We start from the raw sequence: 25,096 nt of genomic DNA, 5'->3' as shown, positions 1-25,096 counted from the left end.
TGTGAATTGTCATTCATCAGGCAGTGAGGCAACACAGCTGAGTTTATGCAGCAACGCACAGCGCCTCCTTTCCCCTGCCTCTGCTGCTTGGTTTTCTGCTGAATTCAATCAAGGAGTTGCTAACTGCCACCAGGTGAGCCCGGGTTGCTGCAAGGAGAAAGGGAGGGACTTGGTAAACTGGCACCTCAGAGGGTATAAACTTCCTGTTGCAGGTGGGCAATTTGCTTAGGTCAAGTGCTTATGTGTCTATATGTATTCTTGGGTTCCTAGAGATGAAGTGGACCACCTTGGCATGGTAAGAACATTTTCTGTTCTCTTGTGTTGATACTGAAATTGTGAATACAGAAGCTGGTTATTTTGTGAAGTTTTCCTATGCTCTTGGTCAAGGCAGATGCAGATAGATGTTAATCATAACATGTATAGTCCTACAGTAAGGACAAGGGAATACCAAACTCCCTTTTTTAAGCTGGATTATTTAGGAGGATTAATTTGTATCTTGAATGCAGTAGAGGGGATGGTAATCCCTTCTAATGGGACTTTGTCCTTTTAGAGTCTGTCCAAAGGTATCATAGGTACAAGTGATGATTCCTACTTGTCTTTTCAACATGGAAGGTGTGTGGTGTGAAGAGGTGTATGCTATTCCATGGCTGTGTAAAATTGTGTCAAAGTTGTTAAGGAAGGGTTTGAGTATGGTAATACTGGGGTTAACCAGGATCTCTGCCTGCTCCAGAGTAAGGTGTAAATGTTTCTGAGTACCCTCCTCTGCTCTCCCTGCTTCCCTCCCAGTGCCTATGGCCTCATTGCAATAGTTTTGTGTATAAGCAAAGCACTTGCAAATGACATTTAATTTTATCTGAAATGTTACTGAGTTTTTGAAGAAGACATGGTCCCTCACTGTTTCCTTGAAATATACAGGCAGAGGGTTTAGCTGCATGTTTTTGTATGAGCTGAGAACCTCTCAGTGGTGTTATCCTATTTTCCATGTGACTATTTGCTTCTCCTAACAAAGCATTATCTCCAGTTACAGTAACACTGCGTTCTACCAGGACAAGGGTGCCTATACAGCTTCTATTCCCTTTAAATAGTGTTCCTAGCTGCAGGGAGATGAAGTGGGATTTACTCACTTTTATTTTCTGGGGTTTTTTGTAGTTTGGGACCTGTCTTTCAGAAAAGTAGTAACAAGGGATCCTTGTCCATGCAGCTCCTTGGAACCAAACCTGTGTAGGAACAAGGGGATGAAAGGAATCTTGCAGGATGAAGAAAAAAGGTAGAACAAAGAGAATTAACTACTCTTGCTGCTGTTATGACTCAGTGAAGGATTCTTTCCCTTTATTTTTTAATAATATATTTTCTTTTTTTAAACACTTGTATAGTTCAAGATCTTACTTTCTATTAAACTTTTAAGAGTGACTCAGTCTGGGATTAATTCCTTCATGCTCCAATTTGAGTGTAATGTTTAATATTGTCTTTGCTTCTGCTTAGACCTCTGATCTTGCAATGTGCTTATGACAGCTGTTTTGCTAACTCTTCACCACACTGTGAAGCTGTGGATTATCTCTTGTGGGATTGGGTTGTCAATTGAAAAATGAGTCTCTTTTGTTTTTTCTAGACATTGTGAGGGCAGTATAAATCTGAGGTAAGGAAGAAGTGCAAGCAGAAGCAATTGTTTTTGATGACAATAAAGTAACCAGAAAATAGTCCAAAGCCTATAAATAGGATAATACACAATAGAAATTAGATAATGGGAGGGTAGGGAGAGTAAAATACTAAATGTGGGGAGCACATGGTGTTTTATAACCACAGGACATGTTTCATGCTCTGTTGTGGCTATATTGTATTTGAGATCCAAGAATTGCTGATATGCTCAAACCTTTTAAGACCTAGCCATTCTGTGGAGAAATGCTTTTTCTAGTTCCTAGTAGGCACCACTTTTCTTAGTGAAGCACAATGAAATTGCTTTTCTAAAAAGGTTTGGTTTTCATGTGATGTGAATAGTTGGCGTTATGGCACATCTGGTTGAAACCACAGTGCCAGACCCTTTAAATAGCAAAATGGAAATTTGCTGAAGTTCGTTATTGGAAACGCTTCCATGGAAAAGCCACTTCTCAAGAAAGTAGCTTAGATGTGTAGTCAGTTCCTGTTGTGTTTCCTTACAGGCCACATGTTTTTCCATTTTCACTACTTTAAAGAGAACCTTGGCTGCAGAGCTGGCTAAAAGGACAACTTGGTCTAACAAAGTTCTGTCTAGGATAAGCAGTATGGAGGTAGACACAAAAACATTTGGTGCAAATTAAAATGTCATCAGCTGGAGATTTTTTTAAAAGGAGGTATTAAATTAAGAGGCTTCATGTATGATATTCCATCTACCTTTAAAACACAAGCCTTAAAATTTTTCTGGAAGAAATAATAGAAGTCTTCCCTTCAATATATTTCTTAATTTCAGAAGGATACTATTTCCTGTACCCAGCTAACAACCTGAAGGGAAATACTGTAACTTCTGAATGATGATATTGGTAGCTATGTTACATGATATTTTCTGAGGAATTGCTCTGTGGCTTTAAGAACCTCAGTAAACTTCCAAGAGGTGAGAATAGAAACTTTTCCAAGGCTAGTTTTATGATGTTGACTGTCTCTAGCCAGTCTACCTCTTGTGTTTCATGCCCTCTTTCTGCAGTGGAAAAAGTGATGTAGCTGGTCCTTTTTAGTAGGGAAATGGGCTTGAAATCATCTGATGAGTGTGCTGTTGAGGTAACACAGTCAGGAGGAAACAAAGAGCCCTTTCAAACCCCCTAATTGTCCAATTGTGAATCCTTTCCGGAGTCCTAGAAAACTGTATCCAAATGTAGTCTTAATTTCAAGTGGCTAAGTGTTGATTACTGTGGTGCATAAACTGCAGGCAGAGTGTGAAAGTTGAGTGTCTTCTCCAGAAGCAGCCCAGCCTCTTAGTATGCTCCTTCATAATGGTGTGTGTAGGGCAAGCTCACTAGGCAGCCCCTCTTATTTAACAGCTTTTCCTTTGTGCAGTGCTAGAGACTGGGATTTCTGTCTGCATGTTTATCCATTACCTCAGTGTTTGTTGGCCTGTGATAGACAACCGCCATTGAATTTTCCAGCCCTCTCAAGGTTTGTCTAAGCTTATCTTTTGATGTAGGGTCTCTCTTTATTCAATTCTTCTCATATTTCAAAGGCATTGTCCCACTTCAAATATCTCTTTTGAACTTACATGTTATTGTGGGTTATACTTACTGCTTCTTTTAATTATAATCTACCTGTGAGGTTTTGGGGTATATCTTTGTTACTGCAGGGAAGCTCAGAACCTTCTGATATAGGAGTGTTTCTTTATAATGTAACTTTAGAGTCGGCGGTATTATATGAGTGAAAATACAGTTGCATCTGAATCCTGTGGAAAAGAACCCCCATCCCTTTAGTCACATAAGCTTTCAGTTCTCAGCATTGTTCATTCAAAAAAAGGGCAGCAAAATCTAAATATCTTTTGGGTGCATCTATTTGCCAGAAATACCCACTTGCAACTTCCCAGTGTATATGTATGATTCTAGGAGAAGTTGTTGGGGGCTTCAAAGTATCCTTAGACTTCTGCATTCATATGTTGCTGCTTCTCCCATCTGAAGTTGTCCCCATGCCAATTTGGGTTTCTCTCCCACCATGTGTTTTGGCAGGTTCATACTACAATCATTGGCCCATCTTCCGTTGTGGTGAGCTTTAATTTGTCTCCCTGTGCAGCCATGGCATCTCTTCCTGTCTGAGCTCTTGCAGGGAACTGCCTGCCTCTGTAGGGTTTAGGTTTCTCCTCAGCACTTGTTTTATTACCTAAAAAGGGTAATATCTTGAAGATGTGTAGGAGAAAAATTAAAAATGCAAAATATAAGGTGATGGAATTGTGATAAATATTTTATGGAAGGCATATGTATTTCATAAAGATTATTTGGCTCAGTTATTTTCAAACCTTTAGAAGAACCCTGTGGTCCTATTACAGTATTCTATATTTTGGAGTGAATTTTTATGCTTGTTCTCTGTGTCAGCAGTCCCTACAAGGTTATTGAGAATTGTGCTCGAAGGGAATACATTCATTGTAATCAGGCTACTGCAGTGTATTGCTATTTTCTGAAAGCAATATTAGTATGAATTGATGGTGGTATAAGGGAGACTTCTCTCTAGCCCCATTAGTTTAAACTTGGAGGAAGGTAATCAAAAGGAAATGCAGTAGTGAAATCTAGGTTTCATTATACGTGATTGCAAATAAAATTCTGCAACATCGCTGCTTGATTTGTTTTAATGTTTGTGGATTGCTCTAACCTGGCATCTATTATTGTCAGTTAAGAATTCCCAAGCCATCCTTTACAACCACACTATATTTTAACTCATTTTCTTCTTCTCACCTTTTCCTTCTCACTGTTCTCTAGCTTACACACTGTGCTGCAACACTGTAAAAGGTGCAAAAATTTACATAACAGAGTGGCAAGTGTATTTGTCCTTCTAGAACATACTCTATTGCAGCACAAGTACCTTGTAGTGTAGAAATTGCCATAGTAACTACTCATTTCTTATTGATTAGATGGATAAAAATTCTCATAATATACAAGCAGAGTAACTTGCTGGCATATGGCTTCAGGCTACCCCTGTGGCAAATCTTACTTATGCATTCTCTCATTTTTCTGCATGTAAGAAGTTTTTTTTAATGAATTAGTATTCCTCGGATTAGACCACAAAATAATTCTTTCTTTTCTGCCACAATGGAGCTTAAATTTTAAGTTAGACTTGATATGCAGATCCTAAGGCAGAATGTTAACTTGCACTGGGTTGTTACTGGATTAAGACAAGATTTCACCTCAATGTAAAATCTGGATGGAGAAAAAAGATAAAGCCACCTCCCAGAGTGACAGAGAACTCTAACTGCTTCAGAGCTGACCTCTAAAGAGTGAAATACAGTATTTTAGTTTGGCAGTTGTGATAAATCTTCTTGGAAAGTGCTTTTTGAATGTTCTGATTGGTCGCCTGCGAAAATGAGCCCTGTTTTTATGTTTCTCTAGTAATACTACAGCCATAGTAGTGCTCTTCAGCTGTGGCATTGTGGATGCTTGCTGAAGGCAGGATGAGGCCTGCAGTGAGTTATGGTGTCTGACAGCTGTCTCGGTTTATGTGCTGCTCTTGCTGAGCATCCCATTGTCTCTTGCAATCCCGAAAGATGCTCCAACAAGGCTTCTACCAAGTTTGTTGTGAAAGACAAGCTTTTTGTGAATTCTTTCAGGGGAATGAAATTGTGAAGCACTTAGGCAGGATGTCAGAAAAAATTAAGCCAAGCACGTTCTTCATATGTGAAGCATCAGTTTATTCACAATAGTATAAGATGAAAGAACAGCAACACAACCGTTTTTTTACACTGTAAATCTATTATAATGTTCTTCCAGAGTCTTCTGTGAGGCCTAGGTATTAGTTGTGATTATACTCATTCAATCTGATTATTTTAGGATAATATTAGTTAGATGTATCAGAGACTGAAGATTTTAGAGCAATTTTTAGTTCAGCCCTTCCAAGCTGCTATTACAGATGTTGCTCATGCAGACCTGTTTTACTTGGCTTGGAGGCCTTTCTCATCTCCCAAAATTAAAAATGCTGGGTTAGGTCATCACTCTTATATTGTACCAGCTTTCAACTCTGTTATCTTTACCTACAGCCTGACAGTCTCATTTCAAACTTTGTGTGACCTTACAGTTTGAAAGAGATAATCCATAGGGCTGCAGGAAATGATGCTGCCCTTCCATTTAGTCCTCACAGAGACACTACTCAGGAAAAGATTCTTCTCCCTATAGTAGGCTAAAAACAAATGGAGGAAATGCATTGGCATCTGAAGATAGCTTTCATCTTTAACAGGAAGAAATAGGCTTGGCTATTCTTAATCTTTGGCTTGAATTCTTGTGTGCTTTTGTAAAGACTTTTACAGGCAGCAGTGGGAGGTGCAGTGTTTAGCATGTTTTGTCTGTGTGCTGAGATCTGGAAGGTGGGCCCAGAAAGCAGGGAGAAATGTGGATGAGCAAAGAGCAGTATGTAGAGGGTGAGGTAAGGGTTTAGGTAGATAAATGTTTTTTTATAGTCACACTGCTTTCACTCCCATGCCTTTTACCCAATCTGAAACAGAAAGATACAACCCAAAGGAGACCAAATTAGGAAAAATTTGCACAGAGGATTTCAGTGATACCTTCAAGACAGAGTTGGGATCACTGAATTCCTGTCCTAGCACCTTGCTGGGGATATTGGAGTGGAGCTGGCTGTTGAGAGCCCTTCCTGTGCTGGCTCTGAAGGGCCAGGAAAGGTTTTCAGAACACAACTCATGTGTGATTATCTCAGCCATTAGTATCTGTTCAGTTAGGGGTCTGTACTGCTGTATTTCCCTGCTGGTGCAGTGACCAATCTTGGGTAAACATCTCTGCTTCTTTTGCCACTGTGAGCCACTTTTGTTGCCTCGCCGCTACAGACTAGGAATGATGGTAAAGGAGAGGCTTCTTTCCTTGTATAACAGTGTGAAAAAAAGTGGAAAATTGAATCCAAAGACAGAGGGGCCAGTGACTCTCCAACCTGCTGATTTCAAAGCTTGCCTATTGTCTATTGACACAGCATCAGTGAAACAGCGTTGTGAAGTTTTAAACACCTTGTGCTGGTGTTATGTTCTAATGCTTGCCTAAAAATGTTATTTTTGAGGGGCAACTAATGCTTGGGTAAATTTTCATTCAACTGAGGAAATCTGCATGGAAAGAATATGTTCCAGGGAACTTTTTTTTTTTAATCAGTGTTTTGTTCGGAGTATGGTATGCTTAGTATTTAAGTTTCAAGATACTCATAATGCTTAGGTATTTTCTGTGAGTGTTTTGGAGACATCTGCAGAGTGTTCTTACTGGCAGTCTCACAGATTGTTACAGAAATAAAAGCTGTATATTGGGCATTGCCAGGTGTGTGTGAGGGTATCTAAATGCATGTATGTATTTGTGTGTGTATTTAAAATGCCTCCTGTGTGCAGATATTAAACAAATCCTCTTGGGGATTGCAATGTGACTTGCATACTTGGAGGCAAAGGCTCTGAATAAAGAACCTATCCAGAACAGAGTGAAATTAGCTGCAGTTGCTTGTGGGCTTTCAAAGCAACGGCAGCAGTCAGAATCTGGCCTAAGTAATTAACTTACGAAGCATGGAAAGGAAAAGCAGCATGTGGAAGATATAATTAATAGGAACATATAACAGTCAGCTCTCACATAATAAATTGGCAGCTATGCCTGAGGTAACTGCCTTTTATTTGCAAAATGCTGTTGGAATTTTTTAAAAGTAATTGCACATTTTCTTCCATTTCCACATGGTCACAGAAAACATAGTACAGTACAAATACCAACAGGAATGCAATAAAATCATCACTGTTGTTTGTTGTTTTTCCTGCTTAGGGCTATGATCTTATTTAAACCAATGTCCAAAAGAAGAGAGGAATGCATTTTAGCTCAGGAAAAGACAAGTGGTCGAACATTTTAGTGAGGTTTAATATGGAATAATTTAGAAGGACACGGCAGGAACAACCAGAATAAATAACAGTAAATGGTCAGATATCTATTTGCAGAACAGATTTATTAATGTGTTCTCCTGACTTGAGTAAATAATGGTTAAGATAAATGTTCTGAAGTTCTCCCATTTTGGAGGCTTGAATTTTCCCCATCCAAAGGTTTACTGCAGCTTTTCCTGCAGAGCAAGCTTGGCATCTTTGGGTACATCACAGATTCTGGCAGATCTTCAGGTGAATCCAGTCTACACCTTAGTGCAGAGCTCTGGAAGGCTGTGGGATGGCTCCCCACAGCCAGCTGCTGCTTCAGCTGCCTCCAAGAGCCTGCTGCAAAACACAAAGCTGCAGTCCCGCTCCAAACATTTGCAACAGAAAACAGGAGGGCTTGCAACTGAGGTTTGCTGCTCTGCCCAAAACATGCAAGTTGCTAGACTTTTTAATTGCCATTTCCAGGCTTCTCAGTGAAGTAGAGGAAGCTGCATGTCACTCCTACTGCTACCTGGTGTATGTGATTCCCCTCTGTACCCAAGTGGGAATTTATAATACTGCTTTGTTAGTCTGGATTTTCTTTTGGTTTTAAGCAATCTGCCATCACTGCAGTAGTGGGGAGGAAAAAAGGGAAGTCCAAACCTACTTTATTGTAAACATGAAGAGGATCTGGCCTATATTGTCTGTCAGTGAATGAGGATGGGGTCTCGTAACCACCTAACACTGGAGTGAGTTCTTAGCACCATAAATGTAATTAGAAGCTTTACTGCTGTTTAAAATTGAACAGCCTGAAGACCAGGAAATAGAGTTTGCTGGGAAATATTCCTGCTGTAACCAGTCTCTGTACTGCTGACCCCAGGGTATCTTGCATTTGCTGCAGGCTGAGTCTAGTAGGCAGTTTGTTGCTGAATGAAGACTTTAAATAGCAAGTTTAAAAAAACGTACATCCTTGCAATTTTTGTGCTGATGAATTTAGAATGATGTTCTAGCAAGCTCAGTACACTCCAAATTAATTAGCAGTGATCCTTTTAACAGGATAATTACTATATCAGCAAGTGGTAAACTCAAAATGAATATGAGTAGTTCCGGCTTGCATCTACAAGGAAGAGCTGTCTTGTGGTTCTACCAAATGATTCTAAATTCATCCCAGTGTGAAAGGTTTTAGACAGCACAGATCATCATCAGAACTGTCATTTTTTACCTCTAGACTTGAATTAAAATCTGAAATGAAGTTACATTCCGTTTTCCATATGTCTACCTCACAACACCATCGCAAATAGTGATTGGCTTTTTAAAACTGCTGCTGGAAAAAGGCTGAAAATAAGCAGAAAAGGAGGTGTTGCACATTATTACTAGTATGTAAATGGTAGACAGGGCTATGAAGTCTGTGATACTTCCTTATGGCTGTGCATTTTCTTCCTTCATAATGGAAGGGTCTTATCCTGCATAGAACAGTAGGAACTCACAAGTGTAAACACATGTTCACGTCTTTGGTGTTTGGGCTTTTTAAACACATTCATCTTTCAAAGAATAAAAGTGTCATTGTTTATCAGGCTGTGGATAAATGAGTGTATGACTGCTGCAATGATGGCAGAAACACTTCCATTCAGTCCTGAAACCAGACCCTGGTTTTCAGATAGCTGAGGCTTTAGATGATAAGGCTTAATTTGGTGTTTCAATATGGAAAAATACCTTGATTAGGTCACTCTATATGCTTTTCTGCTCTCTTTCAGAATGGATGCAGGAATCTGTAAATGCACCTGCCATTTTCTGTGAGAATATAATTTTCAGGCAGACTTTCAAAAATCACTTATCTTACTCTGAGCTTCTCTAAGCTAAGTTGAGCAAATGATCTTACACTGATCTCAAGTGTGCTCTTGAGAGACATTGGGGCCCATGTTGTTCACTCCAAATGTGAAAGTAGTAAAGTATTAATTATTAGCCATTTCTTAAAAATGGATCTTGACACTCACAGGCCAGACAATCTCTCAGGTTATTTCATGGGACCTTGTGGTGTTTTACAAAACATGAAGTGCATGCCTGAATCCTTTGGCTTAGATTGCCTTGACCAGCAGTGCCATCTTCTTTTTAGAGAGAGCTTGGTCAGACCACTTTTAAAAATCATACAAAAGGGAGACATTTAAAAAACTGTCTAAACTGTAAAAACAGAACTGTAAAATCAAGAGGAAAAATATTTACAAATATTTTTGTGAGGTTTTGTCCATGTGTGTTGTGTGTATGTTCTAGAAATATAGAAATATAAAGGCAAGCAACTCTGTAGAAAATGCCTGTAGCAAAAGCAGTTGACTTGTAGTGATCTGGGGGACTGCTTTTTTCTTTTTGTTAAGGTTTAGGTTATTCACACCAGGCAGGTCTTAAGAGTCTTTTGTATGTAGTTTCATGGTGTTGTATAGTTCTTAACTGAATCCAGCCAAAGATGAGGTAACATTTGAAGAAGGTTTCCTTAAATTTCTGGGATGAACAATGTTCTGATGTCACAGTAACAGCACTAACATGTCTGCACAGTTGTTGCTGCTGAAGTTCCTCCTGTACATGGCAAACACATTGTTCCTCACACTGTAGGTATAGCCCTACCATTCTAGTAGAGCTCAATGTTTTTGTGCTTCCTATAAAGGACAAGCTTGTCCTTCCACTTGAATACAGGCAAGTACATAGGTCAGCACAGTGCCACCAACGGTAATAACCTATCTTATTAGTGCTCCCAACCTTTCTTGATACTACAAACTATGGCTACAAATCCCTGTGAATAATATAATATGGAACTAATCAAAACCCACCACATAAATGAATTTTAAAAATGTCCCATTTCTGAGAATTTTCTTGAGAAAGTTCCCCTACAATTTAGAAGAAATTAATGTTGTCTTGATGGAAAAGATGACTTAGGCACTCAAGTTGTATTTGATCATAGAAACTGATGGAGCCCTTCTGAAGAAGCTGTGGGAAAGGCAACTTCTTCCAAGTCAGTAATTGCTCAGTGATCTTCTGATGGAGCTTGGGATTCCTCTTTTGGAGGAAAAGCAACAAACTCTTTCATTTCGTTCTCTTGGCGACCAGTAGCATGAGCACGAGCTTCATAAGGCTCACATGGGCAGCAACAGACTTCTCCTTTCCTGCTCTTCTGCAGAACGGTGGTACGGAAGTCTAAGGTTATCACCGCCAGCCGATACAACTGCAGAGTCACAACTAAGATATTCTTAGCTGTAAAAAATACCAGCATCTGATTGAATATTCTGAAGTGGCCCATCAGAATTGAACGCACAATGAAGAAGGGGCCATCCTGTATGAAAAGGCTGACGCCAATGTTCCAGAGTTCCGCACTGTACCTGCACAGCAGCAGGCTGGGGATCCGCCTGGCCGATGCGCTTGGTTTGCAGCCAATGTGCTGTACTGCAAGGAAAACAGTCACGTTAAAGCAGCTTTGTGAATTGGAGCCAGGGTTGACCTAAAGGGCACTCACAATACAGGGTACTCTGGGTTATAAATGCATTCACCTGTAAACTGTGCAGCATATAGCATACCCGGTTTTTGGGATGTTTTTCAGCAAAACACACTGAACTCACCCGAGGCACTTATGTGGTCTGACAAACAGGATTAAAACCACTTCTCTTGTGTGCCCCAAACATACCAGAATTTATACACTTCTACAACAAAAAGCAGAAACAGATTACCTAATGATTCTTTACAGCTTCCCCAGACTTTTTATTTGGTAAATCAACATGCCAGACTGGTATGCATCCTTAAGAAAAAAAAACAACTGTGCTGAAAAGGAACAGCCAGTGCTGTAGCACTTCACTTTATTGCACACTAAGACATTACTTTTAAAATATTCACTAGATAGCCATTGCCTTTTTCATATGTTATAGTAAGAATAAGGCCTGTCAGTGCCAGGCAATATTGAATATTATGTCATTTCTGTGAGACTTGAGGCACAGTTACTTGTTCTTAGCCTTGTGGGTATCAATGTCACACAATGCTGGAACTTGCATGCTTGGGTTTCCCTTGGCTGTAAAAGTGGTGGTGGTGGGCTCAAATGCTCTCTATGGTGTAGTGCCCAGAGAAGGAGCATCAGAAGGGTTTGTGGGGGTAAATTTGGCTGTGTCTAACAGAAATACACAAAGCTTAATTAACCTGTCTCTTGGACAGGGAGATTTCATTGGTTTAAAAAACATTACTACTTGTGATACACTAACAACTGCCAAACACTGCAGCTTGCCAAAAGAATTCTATTGTTTGAGTAATGCTGGGGTGGGGGGAGAAAGAGATGAGATTCAAATGGAAAATGAGTTGTAAAATGTAGAAATTTGCTGAATCCATTAGGGAAAGCTTCAGCAGTAGCTAATTTTTTAATATGCTTCTGTGCCATTGCTGTTTAATAGTCCTAACTGCACTGCTGCAGTCTAATCATAAGTGCCTAAAAATTTATTTTACGTCATGTTTGAGGTAAACATTCTGACGCTTGAACAAAAAGTACTATCTGTGCAACTGTATAGAATCACCTAAAATAAACTGTACCCATAGTAATTTCAGGGAAATCGGTGTTCAGTAATTTAATTTTTAAATGGTAAATGTAATTAAATAAGTGGAAAAGCAACAGTAGAGGGAAAAAATGAACAGATTGTTTAAGTGCTATTTGAATTTATTTGTGTGGTGGTGATGTATATAGGACATTGCTTATTTGGTTGGTTGAGGTTTTCTTAAACCTGACTGCTGTGCATCTTTAATGGAATATATTTTAGCAGTAGCAGGAATTTTAGCTATGATAAAGCTGAAATGTGATTGCATCTGATTTTTTTGGAGGTGAGCTGATGAGCTGAAATGCTGAAATATTTTCATAACTTCCCTGTTGGAAACAAAGCCTAGCACTGTCCATGAAGAAAAGACTAATGAACAAAATAATATTTCAAGAATTTTTAATTTATTATTTTAGTCAGTGTGTCAGCCTAGAAATCTATTTTGTCTAGATGGTACTGAGGATAATGTATTTTTGCTACAGTTGTTGCAAACTTGTTGTGATCGGAGGCCAAAATGGTTGGAACAGATGATGCTCCAGACAGCTTTCATTGTTCTTTTTGGACAGGGAGAAGCCCTTTCTGCCCAAGAACAAACACAGCCCTGAGCTGGCAGAATGGCTGGCCCTTTTAGATTAAGATAACAGTGAACAGTGCCAAAATCATACAGTCCTTTAGGTCTCCAGTGAATAGGCAATTTCTCCTGTGCTTTTGGCTGTGCTGTTTGGTGGTTCACAAGTGCCTGCCTCTCTAAAGGGTCATGGACCTACCCAAATTTGAGGCATAATATAATAGACCAGCTCTAACGTGAGAGCTCACATAGTGAAGTTTAAGGCAGTAACAGGCAGCTGGAGCGACACAATAGTGTAATCATTTTTTCCTTTTCCTGAAAGTAGACAGCTCTATCAGAGAGATCAGAGGTTAGCCAGAAACAAGTGTTTCCTCAAAAGAAACCACAATGAGCTTTCTTCAAAAGCTGTTGTCGTATGAATTCCTCTCCACCAGAAGTCCTTGGTACAGCCTGTAGTGTGTGCATGGCCACAAGATGTACCAGCAAAAACTTAAGAGCATTTTTTATCTATTCTTGTCTGTGTGCAAGTACTAACCTGCAAGATCAAGTGGAAACTGTAACATACTCCAGGTCCATACAGCAAGAATTGCATTTATGAGAGTGTAATTCTTCCTATGGGAGGGAAAAAAGTGGTAACAATGAAGATGCAGTTTCCTTATGAGATCACAAAAATGTTTCCTGTAGTGTTTGGAATGTCATTTGAAGGGTAGTTGACTGAAACAGAGACTGGTTTATTTATATGTGCTTTTACAATGCAACACTAAGGAAAACAGAAGCACCTTTTTGTATGGAATTTTTGCTGTTAAGGCTTACATGTTCCAGCTGTGTAATTACACTAAATAGCTGAAGCTAATGTTTTAATAATAAGCATATGAGAATAGACTCTGTGGCTCAGAGGGAATATTTTCACCCTTGTAGTGATTGCAAGCCTGAAGCTTCTCTGCCAAATGGGAAGGACTCTTTTCCTGCTCTAAAAGCCTTGCTATGACATGTACAAAAAATAAAATATATTTGTTAGAGAGGATGAACCTCTTCTGTGACTCTTTCTTTATGATGGATGTTCACAGCTCATCTCTCAGCAGTGTGAGGGGGAGGTGAGCTTGCTTTCTCTGGGAGAGATCACAGTGTTGAAAATTCACACCAGACTGTGCCATTCCCTTTCTTCTTATCTTTGAACACTTTGTCACTCTACCATGAAGTACACATGAGATAACCAAAGAAGCAACTTGGATAATGAATCACTTAAGTCAACTCTAGTTGCTTCCTTGCCCATCTGAAACAATTCATTAACCTGAAGGAGGCTTACTGTGTATCCAGTGTTTCAGTTCTGCAGCTGTAAGAACTGATGCTGCCTGGCATTAGGCTCGTTTGGCTCTCTGAACCCTTTCATTGTGATGATGTGACATGCTTCTCTGCTTGGCAACACATGAGAAATCCCCAACAAAGCCCACAGGACTTTCACAGGGGGAAAGGCAAGAGCAGACACACAGAGCCCTTCAATGTAGCCTTCTGTTTTCTATGGGAAACGCAGTTTTACCAGTCTGAACACTGCAGATTACACAAATATCAACAGGAAAAAAAATCCTTACCGAACGTCCTCAATGTCCAAGGTCTCACTAGCAAATTCAAGTATATCTGCTGCTGTCCCCACAAACATGAGAAGCAGCTGAGACAATTGATCCCGGGTGATTTCAACTCCAATGGGGAGAAGCCATCTCCCAACTACTAGTAGCAGTAGAAAAGTCTGGTGGAGGGCCAGTGTCCATACAGTCTCACAGATTGTGGAGAGCTGATTGACAAAGACTTTAGCCTGTTCAAAAGACAGCAATAATATACTGTAACTTCAGGTGACTGATGTTAGAGATACCGTCAGAGACTGTATTTGTCTTTGAACCTGCTTTTGTTCTTTCACATTGTATGAGAACAAATAATTTCCATCTGTCGGGCCTGGTTGAAAAAGGCACTTTAATACAAACTTTGGATAATGAATATCAAATCTTTCTCTGTGTACTACTCCTCCTGTTCTCATTTTTCAATTGAGCCCTGTGCATTGCAGACTCATTACCCAGACACTTTCTAAATTCAGTTACTGAGATTCACAAGAGAATGGTAGGGTTTCCTCTTCTTTACACAGACTGGTCTTAGCAACAATAGTATGCGGCATGCTGTATTTTTCCAGTGTGGTTTTCTAAACTACAAATATATATAATATACATGTCCTGGGTTGTTTGGTTTATTTTTTGTTGGGGTTTTTTTTGGTTTTTTGTTGGTTTTTTTGTTTGTTTGTTTTTATTTTTTTGGCTTTTTTTTTTTTTAAACTCACAAGGTGCTTATCTCTAATTGTCATAAGATCTCTGCCAGAAACAGGAAAAGGTGCCTTACCGTCTGAATGATGTGGTGATCTGTTCCCTCACTTCCATGACTGCTGTCTCTGGATTGATTGAAGTCTTGATTGCTGACATTGACCTGAACAGCCCCAGGCTCATTGCCACAGTACTGTTGTGAACAAAAACATGACACATGTGTAAACATCCTATCCAGGGAGCAGATGTGCTCTATGCCTGTGTCCTGTTTTGCTGAACTGCAGAGGGTTCATTTGTGAAAGATATCTGATGTTTGCAAAGCTCCTCACTCTTAATGTAATTCCCCTCTTCAGAAAGGAGGAATTCCTCTCTTGAGGACAAGAGTGATGTGTTGGTAGGGTCCTGAGAAAGTACAGGGTTGTACTGCAGAAGAGGATGCAAATTCAAAGGCCAGAGATGTGGGTGACATCTCTGTGCTCCTAAGTCTGCACCCTGTGAATGTGATCTCCTTGCAGCTCTCCTGAACTTGCTACTGGATTCCCTACATGGTCTCTTTGGTTAAAACAGTCAAATATGGTAAAAACTGGTCATGGTCAGGCCCTATATTCAAACTTGTTCTCAAAATATCTGCTTCTCTTTTCTACTATCCAGGAAAAGTTCTCTGAACATGTCACTGTTTCATTTTTCTGTATGACTTCCCTCAAGGTTGAAAATTAGGTAGGATATTTGGGTTGTATTCTCCACCTCTCCTTCCCCTGCTGTGCCTCATTTTGTAAGGAAATTCATAGGATGAGGGGTGATATAAAGGAGTATTTAAGAGAACTGCACTTGTATTGTTGTCTATCCCTTTGAAATAGAATAAAGGGTATTTTTACTTTCTGCAAGTACACAGTGATCTGGGAAATTGAGTGTTGGCTAAAACACTGTTACTCCAACTACAGTAAACCAGTGGTAGGGCTATGTTCTGTCTGCAGCACTGTCCTGCCTTTCTACCTTCACACCCAAGGCTGGCCCCGGAGCAGCTGGGGGCATGGCTCCAAAATCTGTCTTCATAACAATCCGTAACATCTCTCTCCATTGTAATAAAAAGAGGATAATTAGAAAATCAAACCATGCTGTTACTAAAGTCTTTTATCCTGTCCTATTTTTGCCAGAGAATTGCAGATGATTTGCATTTCTCCATTGGGCCCCCCACCATTTTATTGCATGGGGATTGATTTTCTGCAACAGTTGGAATGTGTTCAAGAGCATACTGAGTAGCTGTGTTCAGCATAAAGCCTGCCAATATAAGAGCAACATTTTTCAGGAAATTTCAGATTCTGCTTTGATACTTTGCTTGGTCTCTGATAATGTTGTTCAGTATCTGGGTAAATGCTGCCACTTGTCTGACCTTATGGTAGATAAATTTCCTGTGACTTGAAAAATCTGGAAAAAATGTCAGTGCTTGTTGCTTTTAGAGTTGGCGGTAGACAGTCTTAAGCTGAATGCTTGTTTTATTTGAACAGTGGGTGTGAGAGTCTTGAGAGATTGACACAGATGTGGGGAAGATGATATTTCCATTTAGTCTAAAGTTCTGGGCATGGAAACAGTGAGATGGAGAGGCTGGTACACTCTGCCTGGCTACAGCCTTGTCGGGCTAATCTCCCTGGGTTTGCCCTTCAACTAAAGGAGAGAGAGGGAACGGCTTGTTCAGAGGATATTTTGGAAATGTAACTTAATTGGTGCTCTGGAGAGGCATCTGTATCTGCTGCCTACAGAAAAACCCTAAGGTCTACAGAGACCCACCCCAAGGTCAAAGGCAGGCTGAATTACTTCCACTGGCTGTGTGACACAGCTGAGGAGACCACAACCTAAAAATACTGCATAACTGTCCTAACCACCCCAGAATACTAAGAAGTGAAGATCAACAAGTAGCCTGGTTAGGGCAAAGGGATGACTAACCTGTGCAGGAGGAGGAAGGCTGACTCTGACAGCCTTTGGTTTGTCACTAAGTCTGCATTTAAGCTCACCCCTCTGGCCCCTTGCCTGGTCTGGCATGGTAATAGGAAAGCAGCCATGAACCTGTGCAGAACTTCACATCCAAGGCTGAGAAGCTGCAGGACTCAGCAGCTTGACTGCTAGAAGGAGGCAGAAGAAACCATGCCATGGCTTGCAGGGGAGCTCTTTTTCTCTTGTGGCACAAAGGTGCAGGAAATACCTACAATGTGAATTAATTTTCTTAGAGGTATCTTTCCTTCTATGTCATTTTTGTGAGTACTTTCAGCTGCGAGGTGGGTTACTATTTCAGAGCAAGGCTCAGTGATCTTGGACCGATTGGCAAGCTCGGGGCCAGTCCATAGCTCTTCTCAGTTGCTTCCAGGCAGGAAATGGAAATCTGCATCTGCAAAGCCAGTCTCCTGGTTTGGGGTTTTTTTTAAGTAGGCTTCTGGCTTTTTTCATTTAAGTATGTTCATATCTTGTTTTGGTTTGCTCTTCTCTGAATATTTAATAAGAGTGGTGATTGTGAAGTGATTCACTTGAAAATTTGGAGCCTTTATTTACATCATGTATATGCATATAAATAGGACTGTTGGTGGCAGGCTTATTTACTTATTGATTTATGGATGTGCAGTGACTAAATGGGAATGTGACAAGAAGCAAGTGAATACTGTTTTACTGCTTCACAGGCATTTCATAAACATGGTTTGCCTTTTTACTACTAGACCTCAGTTAATCCTAAGTGTTGACTGTGTACCAAGCTAAATAAAAATGGTTTTGTTTTCAGGTTTTTTCTGTGCAAAGCTAAAACAGGAAGAAGCTGTACACATTTTGTATCAATTCTGACTTGGCTTACTTTCTTTTGTTTCTTCTGAGATGAAGCTTCCATACCCCTGATTCATAAGCCATCTAATCAAAATGGAAATGCTGTTGAATGACATGGTGATGTCCCAGTGCATGGGGGACACCTGAAACACCAAACTAATTCAGGCAGTTCCTGCTGTATCTTATTCACAATCTATTATTTTCAAATAAAACTGAGATTAACTAAAACTTTTCATATTGGGGCCAGCATTGGGGTGTAAAATTGACACTTGAATATTAGGGTGGAGTACCCTCAACCTATTAATAATGTGCCTGGAGGCTGTCAGTCTGAGGACATTTTGGAGAGTCTAGCCCTTCCCTGGAGCAGGCCCTCTGCCAAGCAACAGGTACCTGGCTTGCTGTCTGTGCTTTGCTGCAAACAGTGTGGCTGTCACTATGGAAACACATGTGATGTCAGAAATTCAAAGCACTCCTGACTGCTTCATTTTGCTCATACAGGGAAGCTGAAATGTAAAACATGAAAAAAAGATTATTTAAGTTGTTTTCCAAATTGAGGAGTATAATGAGTATGGCAAGGAAGGAATGGTGAAAGATGTAAGATCACTTTGAGGAGCTCATTATGGTATAATTTTAGCTGGTAAGAGAATCCCACCTCAGAATCAGGCAGAGAGAATGGACAGTAATATTCACTATATTCCCAAAATGTTCAAGTTAAGGTGGTAAAGTAGTAGTTGTAGTTAAGTTAAAAATAACTACAAGGTTTACCAAGCATCTGTTTTATTCCTGACTGGAAGCCTGCATTGACTACAGCCCTGGTAGTTGGATAAGCCCTATAAAAGGTGGTCAGTTACTGCTTTCTGTGGCACTGGCACACGAGGCATTTGCAAAGGTAACAGAGCCCTGAGATACTGAACATTATTATGGAAGAGTTTGGGTTTTTTAATGGATTAAATGGCTTCAATTTGCTTGAAAGCAGACAGCAATTTTTTCCTCTCTGTACAGTTAAATTGACTTTATCATTGCTCCCAAATATATATTTCATCCCCAAATACATTACCACAAAGCAGTAGTTTCTATGCAGTCAGTATTTCACCCTTGATGTATGAATGGCATTATATGTCCAGTTCTGCAGTACACAGAGGCAGAATTGCCTCAGTCTTCAGGAAGAGAGACTGCCTATTAGCACCTGCTTTAAATAACAGCACTGACACAAGCAGCTGATGTTTCCTGGTAATGATTCAACACGAGATCAAAGTTCTACTACCTTAAAGACCGCACACTGTTTTCATAGTGTATACATTAAAAGTGTGGATCTAGTGGTCACATAATTACCCATTCTGTTTGCATTTCAATAATAAATCCCTGGAATACATCAGTATCGATAGTAGTGCTAGTCTGGGTGCTGTGTTTGAGATTAATTGTTAAGAAAGCTGCTCCCCTTCTGGAGGTATTGTTTTTGAATCTGTTAGATTGTGTGTCTCCAGAACTCTCTATCCTATCTCTCCAGGTATAAACTAAGCTGTTAACTTGATATACTCCCTCTTTAATTCACCATAGCAGTATATCAATAAGAACAAAGTATGACATGTTCTAACATCATTTTGGGAAATAAACTGCTGCCTTTCACTACAGAATTAGCCTGTTTCTTGGACCAGATTTAACTATGACAAATGTTCTCAATATCCACATTACCTGTCTGTGACTGTTTAAGGAGATTTGGGAAAACAAGAAGACAATAAATTCCTGCTGCTGTATTTAGAAAAAGCCCGAGGCATTTTTAGTGTAAACACAATTTTGAATATTTGATTATGCTTCTGTGGACTCTAACAATGTTTCAAAGCAGAAAATGAGGCACTAGGTCATTTTAGTCTAATTTATGTATTTTCTTCTGTTACTTTTTGTTCTTGTTCCAATCAGAACCTTTACTGGTACGGATGTAGGGCACTGTGTATGTGCAAATACTGTCACAGGCAAAATTTCCTTTTCACTGCATAGAAGTGCTATAGGGGCTTGAAACTAGCCTGCATGATGTTGACTCAATGAGACTTGTTGGGTGAAGTGGCTCTGTTCCTGCCCTAACTGGCCCCAAAACACTGGCCCTTAAAAATTTTACCATGTGCTTTAGTCCTGAATTGGAATCCAGCTCCCCACTCTCCTAGATTATTATGCAGCACAAAGAAAGGAAGGATATAAACCCTATCAGACATATTTCCAGCTGTGGTAACAATCTGTGTGTTCTCCTATGTTGCAGCAAACATGAGGTAAGCAGAGTTTAAGACCCTGATACCTGTCTCAATTTTGACTTGCTTGAAGTTGTGGCATTTGCTTTTAAACACTGTGAAACTCACTTTATTTTGCAAAGGCCTCTAAAGCAATGAAGATCTTTTACCCTACTGAGCAAGATTCATGCTGGTAACCTGGGGATGAAAGGCTGTGTTTTTCAAGCTTGTAGTCCTCAGTTCCTCATATAAATACAAATAAATGGTCTCATTTTTAGCTAGGAAAGAGACTCATTATCTGATAATTAGGAAGTGCACAATAGTTATAATATAGCTGTAGCCATTGTGGGGACACCCACCAATATGAAAGAGAGAACTGGAACAAGGCTTAGCAGACTTCTGCCTGCATGCCTGAAGCCAAACCATCAAATAATGCATCCATTTTCAAACTAGTCCATCTTGTCTCATAATAAATACCTGAGTTCCATGATGAATTTCTAGTAGCCATAGTGATGGTACTATGCAAATCAGATATAAAAATATTGCAGGTGAAAACCTGTGAAGAAAAAGAAAAGATATCTTGGTATTATGATACATCATAAATGCTTTCCAATACAGATAATGTTTGGATATATGGTATCTTGTGCCTCTACCATATGGGATTAAGAAACAGGGTAAGTGCAAATAAGAATTGCAGTTCTTGCTGGATTGCTTGTGCTGTGTGAGTATTATAAATAATAGGTTTATCTGTACATCCATCTAAGGTCATATATGGAAATTTATTAAATATTTCTTTTTTAAAAACTGACAAAAGGAACTTTGCTGTTGGTATTTCTATCACAGCATTTTTATTTATTTAAAAAGCCTGTAGCTAACATACACTTTCGGCTTTCATGAAGAGTGAATTAGTACATTGAGTCACTTCACTGAGTGATGCTGAGATAAAGGTTGCTCACAATCCTGTGCATTGAAACAGAAAAGGTAGAAATAGCATCAGTTTGCCTAAAACAAGCACTGCTTTAGTAGGAGATCTTTTAGTTGCAGGCTGCACATTTAAAATGGGTTTATGAAATTGAGTCTTGGCGTTGTTTCCCCACTTGTGCTATTCAGTGGTAGAATTTTCTGGTTCTTCTCTCTCTGCCAGTCTTCTACATAACTGTGATGGGTTGGTGCTGGCCAAATGCCAGTACACCCATGAAAATAATTTCTTCAAATAAAACCAGCAAAATAACTGATGTTGATGAAGCTTTATTATCTTCAGCTTCTTTAGCTGGGTTTATTCAAAAGTAATCGAGAGGTTTCATGACTCCTGCAAGTAGTGATCCTTGTGAGAGTGAATTGCTGCTGTTTTCTTATTAAACACATGACATTTGATTGAGGTGGGCTTTTTTGGCAATTCTGTACTTCTGGAGTAGGAATGAGGTGCAATGCCACAAATTTTCCATCTAGCTCTGCATGCTGCAGTACAGACTGTGCATTGCTGCAAGGCCCTGGGCCTGGGCAGTGGGATCCACCTCAGGACATTTGCTTGGTTCCTTCTATCCTGCCACTGGCACATTCTGCAATGAATTTAAACTCCTTATAAGTATGCAACTGCAGCAACATTTTGGCCAAATGTCGTTGATTTACTGTTTGTCCTTATGTTGAATGTACCTTTATTTTGGTAATCGTGACTTTTCCAGTGAAGATGAAGTATTGAGGAAAACAAAATATCCTGCTGCTTATGGAAATTAGTGGGTTGCTGAACTGCTCTGAAATGTTCCAAACTCTTCCCCTCTAAGATGGTTTGGGTTTTAATTGTGCTTTTTGTTTGTTTTTCAGGGTTGAGGGGGTGTTGTTTGTTTTGACAGTGGGTTGTGTTGTTGTTGTTAGCTTTTTTTTCCCCTAAAAAAAAATGGCTAGTGATTGTGTGGGTTTTTAGCCTGGTTATTTTGGGAGGGAACACACCTCTAATTTGAATGGAAGAACTAACATTTTACAGTATTTCCTGTAAGACTTCAGCACATGAAAAACCCATCCAGCTGGCAGGTTAGCAATACTGAGCTAATGATACCACATCAGACCAAGACACTTCAGGGACTTTAACCCTGCCTTTCTTTCAGAAGGAGCAATCTAGAGGAAGTATTACATGGCCAGGCTCACAAGAAGACTTTTTCCACATGTGCTATTAAATGTTTTATGCTGGTGTAATAAGTAACAGTACTCTGTCAATAATGAACAGAGAGTATGAGGGTGTTGGAGGCAGGAGTCCTGCTGCACAGTCTGCCCCTTGCTTGGATTGGTGATTGCCTATGGAGTTGTTTCTACAAATGCTGATGATGTTTGTTCTGTGACTATTTTCCACTGGAGCAGAAAATTATCCTGATGCAAATAGATGCTGGCCATTTGTCTACAGTTCTCACCTTTTATGGGTACTTTTTTTTTGCTGCTTAAAGTGTTGGACCACATCATTTTTCAAAATTTTATTCTAGATCAATTTATCCCAGTCTTCTGTGTATGCATCTAACATGGATCTGCTTTTGGTTTCTATTTTTATTTGGATTTTTCAAAAGCTCCATTGCAAGGGCTCCTTCATGAAGATTCTGCTGCTGTCTCCACTCCTGAAACAATTGGTTCTGTTCAATCTGCCTGTCTCATAGCTGCATTTGGGGCTCTGCTGTTGTTCAATTTTCCAGTGTCCCAGACTTTATCACTGCTTTTATGGCATTCAGATTTAGAGCATGGAACTCTTGTGTGAATTGTCACACAACACTCCTTCTGTTCTAATGACTTTCACAGGTGGCAATGGGCAGGATTTTAAGAACATGGAAATACTCCAGGGCTCTTTAGTCCTGGATTTGTCTCAAGGCCTGCCTGCAGTTTGAGTTTTTAACAATAGCAGGTCCTAGTGAAATCTTGACAATTAGTTACATGACCGCCTCCTTTTCTCAGAGCATTTTGTTTTGGCTGCCTGAGCGCTGATGAGCTGTAGATGACAGCAGTAATTCTTTAGATGCATGTAAAACCCTATGTGCTTGGCCAAGCTCTGCTATGACTAACTTTTTTGTTCATTTCTCGGGAAGCCTTTCATGCATCAAAGTTCCCCTTGGAATAGCCTCTCAAATCCAAATAGTTAAGCCACTCTTGCTGTATCAAAAGAGTGGTTGCTACTCATCATTTATTTTTTACCAAGTTTAGGTTCATGCAGTAGGGTGATGTTAGCACTGTTGCACGGAGGAGAGAAAGGGCATAGGGTCCTAGGGAAGGAGGTGCAATGCAGGGCACGGCAGGATGGGTGTAAGATGCAGGACATTTGCAGGTCCCTCCGTACCCTGTGCCCCTGCAGCGCGCAGCCCCAGCCCGCTGCAGCCCCCAGCCTCCAGCGCTTGACTGCAGCAAGAGGCACACACAGCCGCGCAGAGCGGCTCCCGCGTAGCCTGCTGTACAATTGCCCCTCCTGAAAGCCCTCTGGCTGGCAGGGGACTAGCCAAACTCCACCAGCTTTCCATCCCTGCCTCCCGGGAGCAGCCGCAGAGCAAACGCGATCTCTGAGCGCCTGGCAGTGCCGGGCCAGGGCAGCCCCTGCTCTCGGGGGGCAGCTCCGTATCTGCAGCGAGGTACATGCAAAGAAGCAAGAGGGGCTCCGGCGGAATATGCTCACCATTTGTAGCCTCTGCCTTGCTTAAACTTGAGGGTGAGCCCTGTCTCCAGGCACAGGAGAAGATTGAGCAGTGCCAGCAGCCAGTACTTGGGTTCCTTCTTCACGGCGGTCACTCTCCAAACCCCGATGAGCGAGTGAAGCACGAAGAGCAGCCGAGTGACCAGGGCATTGAGCAGCACCATCAGCTCCATGCCGCAGCCCGCCCGCCCTGCGCCCCGCACCGCGGGGCCCCGCCGCTCTTAGGAGCCCTGGCGAGGCACCTTGGCAGGCACCGGCAAGGCTGCGCCTCGCCGGCACACAGATCGCTTCTCCTCCTCCATCTCCACAAAGGGGCCCATTATAACAAAAAAGAAACAGCATCGCCCCTCCCCCAGACTTCCTGAAAACTTTTTGAAGGGAAAAAAAAAAAAAAGACACGCTTGCATGCTGCAGTGGTTTGCAGGCTCGGAGCAGCCCTGGCGGGCCGGGGCAGGGGTGGGGAGCGCTGTTTCTGTCTCTATCATCGGCTCAAGGACCAAGCACGGCGAGATTTTCCCTCTCGCCCAGTTACCATCGCTCTGCAGCCCCACTTGCTGCTCTCGCCTCGTGCATTTCCAGCAAAGACACAATGAAAGGCACGTTATTAATTCAAATAGTTTTTGCTGAAAGCTCCACAGCATTTCTGACAGTGTGAGCCAAACTCCTCTTTCTGCGCTCCCTGAAAGAGAATTCATGATTGGGAGCTTTTAAAATCGTTTAATATTGCAATATAGAAAGCAGAACTTGTATGCTTAATTCAATACTTGTGCAGCAGAAGTCAGAATGTGAAATCTAGTCAAACCCACTCTATTGTATGATCTACACCCTGCTTCAGGACTAAGAAGCAGGCCAGGTGCAGAGCTCCAGAAACGGATGAAATCTGGCCTAACACTAATTTTACTGAATTGGTCAACAGAGGCATATACAAAAAATGCACTAAAGTTTGGCTGTGGGGTCAGTTACCTCTAGATGGACTTTTTGTATCCTGTGGGAAAGTGTATGAAGTACAGAATTTGTTTTAAAATTTCCTTAATGTTTCTCATAGAGATTATAAATTGGATCAGAATTTACGCTTGGGTAACCAAAGAGAAATTTCTTCTTGATCAAAATTGGCACTGTGTTGTTCCAGTTTTGTGTTAATTTACTGCCAAAGTACTTAAATTGAGATAGCCAATTACAAAATGCAAGTGGAGAATCAAGTCCACGTAAAGTACTGTGGTGTTTCAGAGGTCCTAACTTCCTAGATTTAATTTTAAACAATCCTATTCTATTTAAACACAATATATTCTTCTGAGAGTTGTGACCTTTTTAAAAAGGTATTTTTCCTCAATTGCTAAGATTGAAATTTTCCTTACTGCAAAGCCAAGCCTCTTCCTTTATGAAGTGCTGCTGCTGGCCTGCTGATATCCTTGGGGGCGGGGGATAAGGGAAGACTACTTTACTTTAACCCTGCCCAGAAAAAAAATGAAAA

The 25,096-nt window shown here is 40.6% G+C and overlaps 2 protein-coding genes across 2 annotated transcripts in view; one reads left to right on the top strand and one right to left on the bottom strand.

The window, feature by feature from the left end:
* Positions 1-213: 213 nt before the first annotated feature.
* The window catches only part of CABCOCO1 (ciliary associated calcium binding coiled-coil 1), a 126,409-nt gene continuing 101,526 nt past the window's right edge, over positions 214-25,096 (top strand). Inside the window, exon 1 of the mRNA XM_064430013.1 lies at positions 214-295. Within this exon, the coding sequence (XP_064286083.1) occupies positions 251-295 (45 nt within the window). The 5' untranslated portion in view covers positions 214-250. The remainder of the gene's footprint in view (positions 296-25,096) is intronic.
* TMEM26 (transmembrane protein 26) lies at positions 7,605-23,933 on the bottom strand. Its single transcript, XM_064430008.1, has 6 exons — positions 23,608-23,933; positions 20,445-20,523; positions 15,026-15,139; positions 14,233-14,453; positions 13,179-13,255; positions 7,605-10,951 (listed from the first exon to the last, which is right to left on the bottom strand). Exons 1-6 carry the CDS (start codon positions 23,796-23,798, stop codon positions 10,536-10,538), a joined length of 1,098 nt encoding a protein of 365 aa, XP_064286078.1. The 5' UTR covers positions 23,799-23,933; the 3' UTR covers positions 7,605-10,535.

This window comes from Passer domesticus, chromosome 8 (genome assembly GCF_036417665.1).
Source record: "Passer domesticus isolate bPasDom1 chromosome 8, bPasDom1.hap1, whole genome shotgun sequence".
Lineage (NCBI taxonomy): Eukaryota > Metazoa > Chordata > Aves > Passeriformes > Passeridae > Passer > Passer domesticus.
Note: the sequence above shows the minus strand (reverse complement) of the source record. Positions and strands in the feature narration are given on the sequence as shown.